Genomic DNA, 14,166 nt, shown 5'->3' with positions numbered 1-14,166 from the left:
AAATCCATGTCTCTCCAGTTTAGAGACAAGGATGTCATGCAGGACAGTGTCAAATGCTTTGCACAATGCTTTATCTCTAGTCCAGGTAGATGACGTCTGTTGCCCTTCCCTCATCCACCACTGCTGTAGCCCCACTGCAGAAGGCCTTGAGCTTCACACTCCCCACCAGCTGCTCCTTGTTGGTGAGCATGAGGTCCGGCATACACCCCCCTCCCCCCCCCCCATTGGCTCCTCTGTCACTTAGAGAAGGAAGTTATCATCAATGCTTTTCTGGAACCTCTTGAACTGCCTGTGCCCTGCTGTGTTGTTCCTTCAACAGGTATCAGGGTGGTTGAAGTCCCTCATGAGAGCCAGGGCTTGCGAACACGAAGCTGCTTCTACCTGTCTGTAGTGGGCCTCATCAGCTCAGTCTTTCTGGCCAGGTGGCCTGTAGCAGTTCCCCACTTACCATGTCACCTGTTCCTGCCCTTCCTTTAATCCTTACCCATAAGCTCTCAGTCAGCTCCTCATCCATGCCCAGGCAGAGCTCCATGCACTCCAGCTGGTGGACAGAGAGGGCAACACCACTCGTCTCCCCTGCCTTTCCTTCCTGAAGTGCCTTTGCCCTTCCATTCCAGCACTTCAGACATGAGAGCCACCCCACCACTTCTCAGGATGACAATAAGGTCATAGCCCTGCAGGCACGTGCACTTTCTCCTGTTTACTCCCCATGCTGCCTGCTTTTTTAGAATAGAGGAATTTAAGCTGGGACCCTGGTGAAGCTGAACTTCTGCCTGGAGTGGCTGGAACTCCTTGGTGCTGTTACTTCTCCACTGACCTGCACACCCTCTCCAGGTTCTGGCCATCTCTTTCTGGCTCAGACATCTAACTGGTATGAGTGCGATGTCATGTCATCTCACATCTTATCACTGTTAAATCTCTTTGGTGTCTCTAATTTTTACACTTAAAGTGCAATAAATGTCCACAGTAGAGATAACTGGACAGCATTTTTTTCACCAGATTCACAACAATTACTGATCTATCAATATGGTATGAAAGTCCAGTAAGTGTGACACTGAAGAGGCCTCAATCAAATATTTCAAGCCTACAAATACTCTTGTATGTGGCACACTTTCAAAATACTTTTAGTGTCAAACTACACATTTTTATTATAATAATTTCTAAGTAACAATGTATTTAAACAAGGACTACTACTGCCTTGCTAAAGCACACGAGTGCATTCATACAAAAATGTCAATAAAGGCCTGGGGATTGCTGGAGTATTGGCAGTTTATGACTGTTCTGTGCAACTTCTGCATTGTAGTTAGAAAATTCAGTTTATCACGAGGATATATTTAAAAGGTTGCTGTGTGAGACTGGCACATCCTGAGATTATCACTATTTTCTAAAACTGTAAATAAGCACGAATTAATTACATTGTTTTCAAGTAACAGCTAACCTCAACATTTTGCAACATTCACCATTTACGTTATATTAAAGATCCTATCAAGATAAACTGCATCATTTGGAATCTGTGGAAAGCAAACATTCTAGATGCAATAATTCTATCTCCATCTGCAAGATTACATCATAGGTTCGTGAGAGCTTTGCAGATTTTGCCAAATGATCCTGTACTGCGTGCACTTTTTTTTTTAAATCAAAAGAGTTTAGTTTCTAAAATTATAAATAAGCCTTCTATAATTCTAAAAAACACACTGCACACAAACTCCATTTGAGTGAATGCCACAATTGCCATTCACATTATTGAGAGATTTGAGGTATTTCTGAAGAGAAGAGGCACCAGCAAAGTTGTTGAATCCAGATGCATTGCACCACAGGAACATGTTCAGTTAGTACCCTATGGAAGGAAAAGGTACATTTCAGTACAACTATATTTTCTAAATCTCTAAACTGGGTTAGCTTCAAGATAGGCACACATTCATACTGCCTGAAATCCCTCATTTCACTGTCACCACTGAGCTATCTCTTTGGAATTTGAAAGGCAGGGAGCCAGCAGGTGTGCAGCAGCAAACTGTCTCTTGTGTAGGGAAGGGAGAAAGTTTTACTTACTACAGCACTGGCCACAATGAAGGCAAGCAGCAGAAAGAAACCATGACAGTGGTCCCAGTAAAGTGAAAAAACAAGCTCTCCTCCAAGTCAGAAATCTCAGCATTTTTCCACACATAAAGAAAGGGCTACCCAATTTAAAAGTAAGACTTGGGCAAGTATTATAGAATCAAAGATGTTCAACATGTTATTTTGTTTCTTTGTTCAAACATTCAGGGGCTTAATGTGAAAACCATGAATCATTAGGAACCAACATGCCCACTTACTTGACGTTTTGACCCTCACTGTTGAAAGACTGCGGCTTCGAGTCACCTGCAAGACAAATAGAAAAGGAAAATCAGGTGTGCTAAAGAACTGTACCCAAGAAAGCCACCTGGAGACCCATCAACATTCAGAAAATTTGCACATGTCTATCAGTGCAGCTCTACTGTTATAAAGTCAAGTTCAACAACTTTCTAGGATTTTTTTCCACAGCCTGCACGCACACAAAAAAGTGAGCCCTACCCAAAGCCTCTCACGATTTCAATATTCACATTTAAGTTGAGGGCACCTATGTCCATTTAATAAGATGGGCTAACAATTAGAAAAATATACACATTTTTTACAGAAATAATTTAAATTGTTTTGTAATTATAGCATATACAGAACTCTGCTAAGGTTTCTCATATTTGTATCACCTCAGTTCTTCCCTTCCTGTTCACCCTACACTTATTTTCTGCTCCTTTGATGCATTCAGTAAATTAGGAGTAAATTTAGGTTACTAATTCCAGGAGGCAGGAACTATGTGTTGTATATGTACTCCAAGATGACTAAAACACTTCCAGATGATGTAATTATTTATTCAGAAGGGCACTAAAGCAAGGGGAGCAGGGGGAAAGCATTCCAAGATACACAGTTGATACTTCTGAGAATTACTACTTCTCATACAGTATCTCTACTGATCATTTTACCAAGCAGCTATCTGTCAGTTCAGCTTCACCTCATTTGAGACCTTCAAGCAAAGGCCTTTTTTTCCCAGTGTTAAAATGTACATGTGGCACATCAGCATTTTTAATAGGTTGCCTACATTCCTAGTTAAAAGGCTTGATGCTGTTAACACTACAAACATTCAGCTGAGGCTTACTTGACCAGACCGGAGACGACGGCCACAGCTGCAGCTTCTGCTTCTAATTCTTCTTCTGCGAGAACACTACAAGAGAAGAGTTTGACAAACCTCTTTTGAGAGAGAAGGTTTAATAAAGACAGACTCTGCAAGCAGACTTGCCATGCTGGAGACAAGGTTTGAGGACAGAGAGGAAACAGAGTAAGCTTTCTCCTTAGAACAGGCTCTGCCAACAACCATACATCTGCATAATTAATACATTAAGGAAAATGGAACTATTCATCCTAAATACAGGATGAGGCACTAAAATCTAATTGATATTTGATATACTACTTCACCCATAGGGAACAGTTAAAAACTTACTTTTTAAATTTTAAAAACAGTGTTGAAATTCACTGACTTCCCTTAACATATTCCTTAACAAAATACATACCAGAACGATTTTTTTAGTGACTACCTCTCCCTTCACAATTACAGCACCATTTTCCATCAGAGCAGGCCAGACGTGATAGGCCACAAAGGGAGCTGTGAAATCTGAGTCACAACTACGATAGTACCTGTTGAAACACACAGTACAAGAAATGTCTGCATATAAGTGCCAAAAGATAAATATGTTTCAAATCATCAATGCTGATAAAAAGCAGCTACAGCTCTAATATCCTTCTTGACAATTTTTCCACATCACAAAAGTAAGTACTCTTTAGGTGATCCTGTAAAAGAAATGCACTTGGAAGACAGACTTAACAGAACATACTGTTTACTTATACTGACAGATATTCCAATAAAGCCATCTAACATTCAGAAGGCCACTAGACCTTAATTTTTGCATAAGCCCACACAAGCTAGGGCCCCTGTGTCCACTGACAGATCAAACCTTCTGAGCAGCAATTTGGCAAGCACATTCATCCCCTCTTCCTGAAATACCTTGCTAAAACAAGCCCACTATAAAGGATATTACAGAAATAGTCAACTAGGAAGTTACATCCTAGTATCTTATGAGACATCAGGCAACTTGATTAGCAAGATCCTCATATATTAATAATGAAACAGTGGCATTTTAGTGATGAAAAATTAAATCAAAGGTATATATACTGCATCTCTAAGTCTGGAATACTGGCTAACTAACATGTTTGGCTTTATGGGTTCAAACTCAGAACAAATACCAAATAACAGAAATTTTTAAAAAGCAATGCATTTATACTTTAGTAATGTATTACAATAGCAAGTCATACAAAACAATGTCACAACCAGAGGCATGAAGCAAGGCATAGGGTACAATGATGTTTGGCTAGCCCTTTATAGAATGGTATCACACATAACAAACAGGGATACTTTAATTTCTACAAGTTTTGCTCCATCTCTGTGTACCATGTATACATGCCACACATGTAAAGATATACACATGCCACATTTATCTAGATAGATAGACAGACAGATTGAGTATGTGTCTCCCACAGCAGCACACAAAAACATGTTACATGTGGTTTTTTAAGGCCATACACACCGAGTAGGTGGAGAAAGCATCCCAAGACTATACCACAGTGTTACTGCTTCTTAATTTAGCCAATAGCTTTGAGTGTCAAAAGCTAACTGTCCAGGATTTGGATAGGATCATTGAGTAGTCCTGTATGACTTTGCACTCTCCTGTCGAGAGTCTACTTTCATCTTCTCTATTTCTCTCCTTGACTTCTCAATCTCTTCAGCACCTAGAATCCATTGTATTCTAAATTATTATTAGAAACCTCCTTAGTGATGTAAGGTGCTTTTTTTTATGCAAAATAAGGAATTTTGTATGACCTATCAATCCCATTAATTTTCTAGACAACAGGGAAGCACCCTACAGTTCTCTGCCTGCTAAAAAAGCAGCCTGACCCTATAGAAAAAAGAAAAATTATGTCATGGTGTGAATTTCTTTTAACAAAATTCCCATTTTTAAGAGGCCATTTTGGTTTTGCTCAGCTCTAAACCAGAAGAGATGGGAGCGTATTAATACTTGTATGCTGTACAGCAGCCACAGCCTGGAGGTTGCAGGAAGTATGTTGATGATCCAGGTAACAGACACCAACTGCCAGATCCCAGTAAACATGACTTTTACAGAACAGGCCAGTACGGAGGAACAAAGATGCAAACATTTTTAAAAATGCAGATAGAAACTAAACAGGGAAAGCTGATGATAATTTTCTTTTTAAATGATAAATTAAATATGGTCTTGAGACAGAGGTTTATCCAGAAAATTGCTCTGCTGTTCACTAAAAAAAATTGTTGACACTTGTCTACATGCTGGTATTTATACACTATCATAAACCTTAAAGACATATCAAATTCTACTACAGGCTAGGTTTTTTTGCACCAATTAATGTTTAGCAATCTTAAACTTTTTTATTAATCAGGAAACAAGTAGACTACACAACCTTTAATGGTAAGAGTCTGACTGAATATAAAGATTTCTTACATGGTCCTATTGAAAAGTTCTCCATCAACACCAAGGGCAATATCAAGAGGAGGAATGAGCGTCTGCATTGAAAAAGCCAAACAGCACAACTCTCGAATCAAAGTGCGGATCACAAAGAAATCAACTTCTGGTGGATATGGAATCTTTGGGTTCACGTTCATGGAGCAAACCACTTCCTGAAAATAAACATACATGAGTCATTTGCACTCACTAACAATTTTATTGGCAAGCAAGTATAGAAATCCCCCCCTAAATATGCCTCTCAGCCTTCTACATTTAAAAAACAGTATAAAAAGCTCATAGTAATGCTGCCCTCGACTATGCCAGAAAACAATAGCTTCAGAAAGAATGTGCTGCTATAAACAAATAAAACAAGCTGTTACTAAGTCATACATATACTAGTCCTAGCACTGTTATTTTGGAAAGTAAACTGCTACAAGTCCATACAATAACTTTTTTCGCCTTCAGGTTACAGTGCATGTCTAGTTTGCATATTCTGAATTTACTAGCTCCTGAAAGAGATCACCACGTCACTTCCCTGCTGCCCTTGACTTACCTGGACACTCTGACAAACGTCATAGAGATCCTTGTGGCGAGCTATATAATCCAGGGCAGCAACTTCAAGTGACTCAGGTCCCACGTGATCTAGAGCCAAAGTCTCTTTTACACTTATTTTGAGCTTCCAGAAGGCCATCTTTGCTGCACGAAAAGATTCCTGCAAACATAAAGAACATCAAGTTAAATACAGGAGACCAAGACTAATTTTTTATCAGTTATCTGAGAAAATTAATTTAACCCACTGTCATCATAATAAGGAGGAACATAATATACTGCTGTAAAGGAGAAAGTTAACTCATCAGGAAGGAATTCTCTGATTGAGTGTAATTGCAGAAGATAAGATGGAAAAGCTTCCCACCTAACCTTCTATATTTGCATAGGATTCCATCACATACCCATGATCAGTTGCAAACACATTCAAAGGTACCATGAGCATTAGCATTTTATGTGACATGTAAGACCGGAACACCTCGTTTCTTTTTGGGAAAAGAGGTTGAACTAGAGAGTGTAAACTGAATGACAGTTGGGAGAAAAAACTTTCAGTAAGTTAAATGTGCTTGGGATCACACACATTAAGAGATGCTGCTTTCTGACACAGGTATGTGTTACATCACTTTTATAGAAAAGAAGATTCCATACAGAAAAAATGAAAACAACTTTCTTCACACCGAGCTCACGGTAAATGTGAGGCATCTGTGTGGTTTCAAGGGACCCAATTAAACTAAAAAAGCACATAACTACAAGCAAAAGGAAAGCATGAAATGGAAAGATTTTTAGCTTTGAGTGTTGTAGTATTTAATGCAGCATTCCCAAAATAATTTTTCTAAATAAGGCCAACGTTGATCACTCTTCAGACCAAATCAGTCTTGTTTTAGTACCTGTACTGTAAACCATTGACCCTGTTCCAATCTTGGGACAGGTCAGGTAGGACACTACATTGACTGTTCAATGTAGAAGTGTGAGGGAAAGAAAGAAAAATCAAAATAAATAAAGGAAGAAAGCTTTTCTTCTCTGCACTTGAGAGAAATGCTAATTTATCCACAATTTAATCCAATGCAGACATAGTATTTTACAAAACACTTCTGGCCTGTAAAATAAGAAATACTATTTCTTTCTTACCACAGCTGCAATGTATATTATCCTCTGCACCGTCTCCATGTCACAGATGAATGCCCTTAAAAGAGTCTCTGCATCCAAGCGTTCTTGAGCATAAATGAAGCCAAAGCGGGCTATGATGCAGGCGCGATGCGAAGCATTGACCCGCCCGGCCCGAGCAGGTGACCAGGTCCTCACGGAAACGGCGCTGCGTGACTTGCTCACACTGCACCTGAAAGGAGAGCGGCTCCGCACAAGCCTACGACAGATGTGCAAAGAAGCTTCACGTCACTTTACCATCCTCAGATGTTTTTCCCTAGGGCAGATTTTTTCATCAATTTAATTTTACAAGGATAAGGTGAGATTTTCAGCCAACGTAATTAAAGAAGCTGCAGCTGGTTAGTCTAATATGAAGGCATTTGCATCAATATGTTTTATGGGATAAAGCCTAAATGGTAAAAGTAAAGTAATTCCTAAAGCACGTGTAGCCAAGCAGTTTGCTCCTAGGAAACACACTTTTAACTAGTAATATTTTGGAGATTTGTTCCTCTTTCAGTACCTCTGAAGAGTACAGTTGAAGTCAAACAAGTGAAAATTGAACACTGTACAATTATAGGGCAGAACTTGTTATAAGAGCACTCATCAACAAAAAAACCTCTTTATTCCATACAGTTGCTCTCAATGTATTTTGTAAAGCTGCATTATTTGCTGTTTTGTCTGAAACTTAACATAGATGCTTTAAAATAAAATATTTGGGCACTAGAAGAAATCATCTAAAGAGTTTATGTTCCCTCATAACAAAGTAAAAAAAGCTTAGCTTTTGTTTATACTTCAAATGAGGAGGAAATTCACGCTACGTAACATGACCAATTTCTACAATTCAGTGACTTCTCTGAATAAGGCCTCTACCTGCTCTGGAGAAGAGACTTTTGGGCATCCAGGAGAGAAATCTCATCCCGTAGTGTTTGAATCTCCTGTTCATAGTCATTCAGTTGCTGTAACTGCCTCAAGGCTTTGCACTCTTCAGCACGGGAAGCCCTCAGACTTAATCACACAGAACAGTCAGTGACAAGATGTCTTTCTATCAATGTAAGCTATCTATCAACTAATCCTCAACATCAAGCAACAGGAGCAGAAAAAAGAGGAAAGTTATTGAGCAAGCTCAAGGAAAAATCAAGAGTTTAAAAAAGCATAAAACAAAGAAGACCCTTAATCTTACTTTAAATTGTATAAGTGTATTGTGGCAGGAGAGTGGATACACTACACTCCGCACTACAGGAAAAATCACTGGCTAACATTTGGTGTCCTTAAGCTAGCTCAGATGATGCGGTCTAATAGAAACTGATTTCTTTCTCATATTTAAGATGTTAACTAAACCAGTTCAGTTTTCTTTTCTACAGATCAAGAACCTAGGTATTTTCTTCTATCATGCTCTCGGGCTCTTTTCTTTGCTGTAATATATTAGTCAGTCAAAGGACATCACAAATGTTATTCAACTGATACCAAAAGCTAACAGTTCCTCTCCTGCTGTCCCCAAGAAAAGGAGTGTTTCTTAAAGACTGGCAGACAAGCAAGTTTATCTTCTGTCCTTTACTCTTACTTAATATTAAAAACTATCCCAACATCTCTGCTTTCCCTCTAAACACCAGTATTACTGTTGTTTTCCCCTTACCAAAAGTGGAAGGAAAAAATAAAAAAATAAGTTTTCTATTTATTTTGAAGGTATTCAGTTTGTCCTTCCTTTTCTTTACTGGAGGACCCTGGTGAGATTTCTGAGGATCTGAACTAACGAAAGCTCTAACACTTATCAATTGACAAGATTCTTGTTCCACCTTTTTAAGGAGCAGGCGGATTGAGATGACGACATGTAATAAGGCCAGCAACATCTGCTAAGAGGAAAGACTGCCAAGTTCCATCCTTAGCTCCTTCAGGAAGGACTTCTAGCAGAATAGTAGTAAAAGAGGGCTAAAGAATTCTACTGTAAAGGACAACTGGGAAAGAAAAGCAAATTTGGGAAGATGAGTTCTAGAAATAGGCATGGGGAAAATCCAAACTGATACTCTTGGAATCACTTAGTAAGGGCATGAAATTATATCACTTTATGTATTGACCCAAGACTTCTGAACATTCATTGTTCTCATGCTAATAGGATGCATGAGAATGTGTCTGCCACTTGGAGCTACCTCCTAAATGACTCTGGAACTGGTAATAACTACACAAATTTGTATCTGAAGCAATTTAGTAATTTTTATATTACCATGCTCCACAAAATATGATTTATGCAACTAGGCAAAAATTGTTCGGGTCCAGTCACTTATCTGGAAATCCAACTCTCTTCCTCCATCTTCCAACAGTGGCTTTTATCTTCTCGGATCAATTATGTAGCATAATTAATTGTAATATTTTGTAGGTCCTTCAATAGATGTTATACTATAGCCACTCAATTGATTTTTCTATTTAGGGTTTGCTCAGCATGCAACATTTCGTAGACTATAACTCCACATGGGATTGTCATGGACTATACAAAACCTTTTTATGTAGAATACTAGCATGTTTTCCAACACCTCTGCCAGAAGCAAAACCTACCAAGTCAATTTATGAATGTGCGTGTGACTGTATCATTTGTACCCCACTTTGGATACATACACATGACACAGAGCCTAGATGCATTTTGAAACTCTGGCTTTAGGCCAGAAATAAAACATTTTACAAATCTTCATCAGTCTTTAGATGTCAAGGGAAAAATGTGGCTTGTTGAAAAACAAAAAGCAAACAAAAAGAAATTTCCCTACTCTTGTTCCATCTGCTTGATCTGCACACGAGTTGCATACAGTTTGTCCTCCAGCTCTTGCAGTTGACAACTCTGATTGCTGGCGGAATCTCTCAGCTGTAGCTCTCCCCCAAGTGAACCCTACCAGGAAACAAAGTCACACTGCTTGAATGTTCTACCTTACAGATTCCCTCAGCAATGTACTATAGAATTATTGGCAGACGTATTTCTAAATATTTCAGTAATGACCATTTCTAAAGAAATTGAGAACAAAAACAATTGCATTCTCTCTGAGACATAAGCAATACCTTTCAGGCACACCAAACAATGACTCAATTATCTCAAGAAAAATATTCACTTATTGTATACCTCATGGTAGAAATTATGGAAGGTCTGCATATGCAGATCTACTGCCTGAATCATCAGAACAAAGCATTCTGCAGATGTGTTGCACAGTTGGTTTTTTTCAGTTAGTCAACTTCTGATTGACTACGGCATCAACTCAAGTAAACTTTTTGGGAATTCATGTATACAAAACAACATACATAAATCAAAAATACAAAAAAAAAGTTATTAGAACAGAAGAGGCACGTATTGTTATTCCAGAAAGCACACTACTGCACATGCAGCTGTCTTGAACAACCCATAAAATGACCTGATAGTACTGGAATTAAATAAGTAACTGTGCATAGGCTTTTCTTTAAATTTTGAATGTCACATGCAATGACAAATCTGTAACTGGTATGCCTGGTGTACTGTCATTTAATAACATAATTAGTTTATATTTTGTGGCGGTTTTGGCAGAAGCCTGCTCCTGCATTATACTAGAATCTGACTCTTAAGGGATATCACTTTTTATTTGTCCCATTTTAATTATGAAAGATTTTGACAGAGCAGGTGTAAAAATGAGAAACCAAAGAACATGGAGACATCACTGTCAAATCTCAGGATCTTGAAGATCTTCCTCTAATCTGAATTAGCCAACTCTCTCATTCTCTTTCAAAGCAGAAAGTCACAACTGATCTGTCTTTTCTGACAAACTGTTAGTATTACAGCCCCTTCAGTAAATATGAAATACATACTAAGTCCAAATACCATGGCAGGAGCATGGTGGTATCACAACACGCAGAAGCACTTCTTTTTTTTAACTCTTCAGGAAATAGTATAATGTTGAGATATTAAGAGTTTTTTCTTAAAAAAAAAAAAAAAAAAAGCTCACAGAATAATGTATGGAGTTTATGCACACCTTCAGCTTTCACATGTATTTTCACATAGTGTTATAACAGACATCTGGCATAAATATGATGTCTCTGCAAATGTAAACATAGCAAATCTTTACCTAGAAAATGAAAGCAGTATAATAACATAGACTTCTTATACAATGCAAATTCCTCCACAATAGCACGGCTGTCTCCATAGGTGTCCCCATGAGCAACAAAGGACATATTTCATTAAGTAAAATCTGAGAGGGAGGCTAATATTAACAGAAAGTCATTAAAGCTCTTCTGGAGGTATAAATTCACATGGTTCTATTCCCTTAAAATAAGTTACACACCTCAGTGATAGAGAGGCTCTTTTCACCTCCTGAAGCTAGGCTTGGCAGGAGACGGTTTTTTATTGTGTCTGCACCTTCATTAAGAGTATCTAAGAAAACACACACATTAAGAAATGGTGAGAACACTTATAGAAAGAGCCAGAGTTGGAAAAAATGTCACATGTGAAACGTGTTAGTAATTAGACAAGGCACTGACTTACCTTCTCGAGATGTTTCATTGAGAATTGAGAAGAGCCGCTTTTGAATTGCAGTGTTCAATTCTAGTATTTCACAGCATCGGTTCAGATTTTCACCAAAGGAATTCATCTGTAAATAATGTTCACTAATACATCTGTGTAATCTTTCTTACTTACAGTTATTCCTGTTACAATAGTGGCATTTTTCCCACCCTATAATTACATCTTCCCAACCTTTTCTTACTGAATCCATTAGAATACTTGTCTTTCAAGGTTCACATTTTTAATAGGCAAATGAACAAGACATCAGGATTTCTATGACCCAGTTAATTCACTACTTGAGAAAACATACTCCTTTTCCATCATAAAGAGGCTGCAACCACAAGCATCTCTAAAAGAAGAATCATAGTAATTGTGAATCTGAGTTACAATCTTTCAACAGTTATTCAAATAATAATCTAGGAAATCGTTGGATTAAAAAAAATATAGTCCAAAATCTGGTTTTCCATATTAGCTGAAATAATACATACAAGGCTCTTATCTTGCTTTGTCAGCAGTCACATGAAGCCTCCATGCAATTTCACCTGATTTTTAAGAGTTACAAACTGAAACAAATACTACTGAAGAAGGAGAAAAACCCAGCATTATGCCTAGAAAACAGCAAAACGACATCACTTTCAGCAAATGCAGTTTTGAAAAGGAGCTGATGGGGGTTAATCTGTCCAGGATACTACTGCATCTGCCAGGAAAATACACACTTTGTACCTGCTTCCTTAACCTTTATCTGTAGCCTGTGTATCACCTTCCACATAGATCACCCTCTAGGTCTTCAGATTTTAATGACTCCATATGGTTTTTACAAGCTTCCAAAACAGCTGAAATTCCCACCCATGCCCCCATCAGCTTGTGTTTTAATTACTGCAACATGCTTTCCTCAGGGAGCACAGTCAACCTGCTCACCTCCACAAGAACACGGCTGCAAAGTGCATTTTTCCAGCTCATTACAGCGACGTAACACCCACGGTGTTTCCATCTGCCAGCTCCTCTTTTTCTGAAACAGCAGCCTAAAACTGTTCATTTCCCAAGACCTGAAAGACTATTCCCAACTCACTTATTATGGAGAGGTCAGCCCCCACTACTGCTCAGCCCTCCTACCCCCACCATCCATTTGCAAGATTTTAAAATGCATGGCACTGTTCCTCCTCTGGCATCTTCTGTGGTAGTTCTACCAGCTAGTCTCAAACTCCTTAAAACTGTCCTTTGCCACGAATCCTGCAGAGTTACACTGGCTATGTAACTGTAACTCCTATCCACCGTGAAGTAAAGAAAATGAACTGACTTCCCCCTGAAAACGCTGCATCTGTGCTCAGCACCTTTTCTCACCAACCACAGCACACAGCAGTTACAGGCTCGTGACCAACTATCTGCATCCAGAAGCTACAGAAACCTGGGGACGCAGAAGTGAAAACTCTCTTAAGATTTTCCGCTGAGCAAAGTTACAGCTGTCAAGTCTCATGTTCCTTCACCTCATCTTTCCCTAAAATTACACCTTCTCTACTATTTCCCCCTTTTCACCTCCTGAGTTTCCTGTTCCTCCTGCATAGATACCACTACACCCATCTGCAGCCTTCTCCTCATACCCGAAACTCTTCCCTCACACTCGCTTCCCCCGTTCTGAAGCCCTCCGGCGGCCGTGCTGCCTTGCAGCAGCCTCTCAGCTCTGACAGGTTTCCCCACCCAGAAGAGTTGGGATGCTGGATAACCTGTTATCGCTCTCAGCACCCTTTTTCCTCACGTTCTCCTGACTGTTCCGGGGCTACAGCCGATTGCTTCTGAGCACAGCCCCCCCGTGGCCCTTCCACCTGCCGGTCTTTTACTCCAACGCTCTCCTCTGTTCTAAACACAGCCGGTACCGCTCAAACCTCGCTTTCAACCTCCAACCCTTGTTTTCAGGGAACCTTGTCATGGACAAAAAGCCAAACAGCCGAAGCTGTGAGCGCTTTAAAGGTGTTAGAACTGCGCTGACTGGATGCGCGTGCGGGGCAGTGTCCCAAACCGGCCTGTGGAACGCCCCGGGGAGCGGCAGAACCCACCTCGTAGTCCCGTTGCCAGTTCTCCAGTTTCTCCTGCAGCTCCCGGGCGCTCCCCGAGCCCACCAGACTCCTCAAATCCTGGGCCATGGCTAGATATCAGCTCGCTCCCGGGGGCGCTGCGCTGACTCCCCTGCCCCTCCAGGAGCGCTCCTCGGGCGGCGCAGCTGTAACGGAGAAAGTACAGCCAGCCCGGCCCCCCTGCCCTGGGCTGCGCCGCGTCCGAGGGCCTGTACAGCCGCGGCGGTGACGCGAGGGCCGGCGCGGCGGTGGCGGTGCCACGGTAAACCGGCGGCGGGGGAGCGCGGCGCCTCCCGGGGAG

General features: G+C 40.1%; 1 protein-coding gene across 2 annotated transcripts; it reads right to left on the bottom strand.

The window, feature by feature from the left end:
- Positions 1 to 1,119: 1,119 nt before the first annotated feature.
- SPATA18 (spermatogenesis associated 18) lies at positions 1,120 to 14,150 on the bottom strand. 2 transcript variants are annotated; one of them, XM_048305075.1, is made up of 12 exons: positions 13,848 to 14,150; positions 11,779 to 11,884; positions 11,579 to 11,667; positions 10,046 to 10,164; positions 8,163 to 8,297; positions 7,278 to 7,512; positions 6,157 to 6,315; positions 5,601 to 5,776; positions 3,582 to 3,705; positions 3,170 to 3,235; positions 2,313 to 2,358; positions 1,120 to 1,837 (listed from the first exon to the last, which is right to left on the bottom strand). In XM_048305075.1, exons 1-12 carry the CDS (start codon positions 13,932 to 13,934, stop codon positions 1,830 to 1,832), a joined length of 1,350 nt encoding a protein of 449 aa, XP_048161032.1. In that variant the 5' UTR covers positions 13,935 to 14,150; the 3' UTR covers positions 1,120 to 1,829. The 2 variants fall into 2 exon arrangements, with proteins under 2 accessions (XP_048161032.1, XP_048161033.1); XM_048305076.1 differs by lacking the exon at positions 8,163 to 8,297.
- Positions 14,151 to 14,166: the final 16 nt, after the last annotated feature.

This window comes from Corvus hawaiiensis, chromosome 5 (genome assembly GCF_020740725.1).
Source record: "Corvus hawaiiensis isolate bCorHaw1 chromosome 5, bCorHaw1.pri.cur, whole genome shotgun sequence".
NCBI lineage: Eukaryota > Metazoa > Chordata > Aves > Passeriformes > Corvidae > Corvus > Corvus hawaiiensis.
This window is presented reverse-complemented; position numbering and strand designations above follow the sequence as displayed.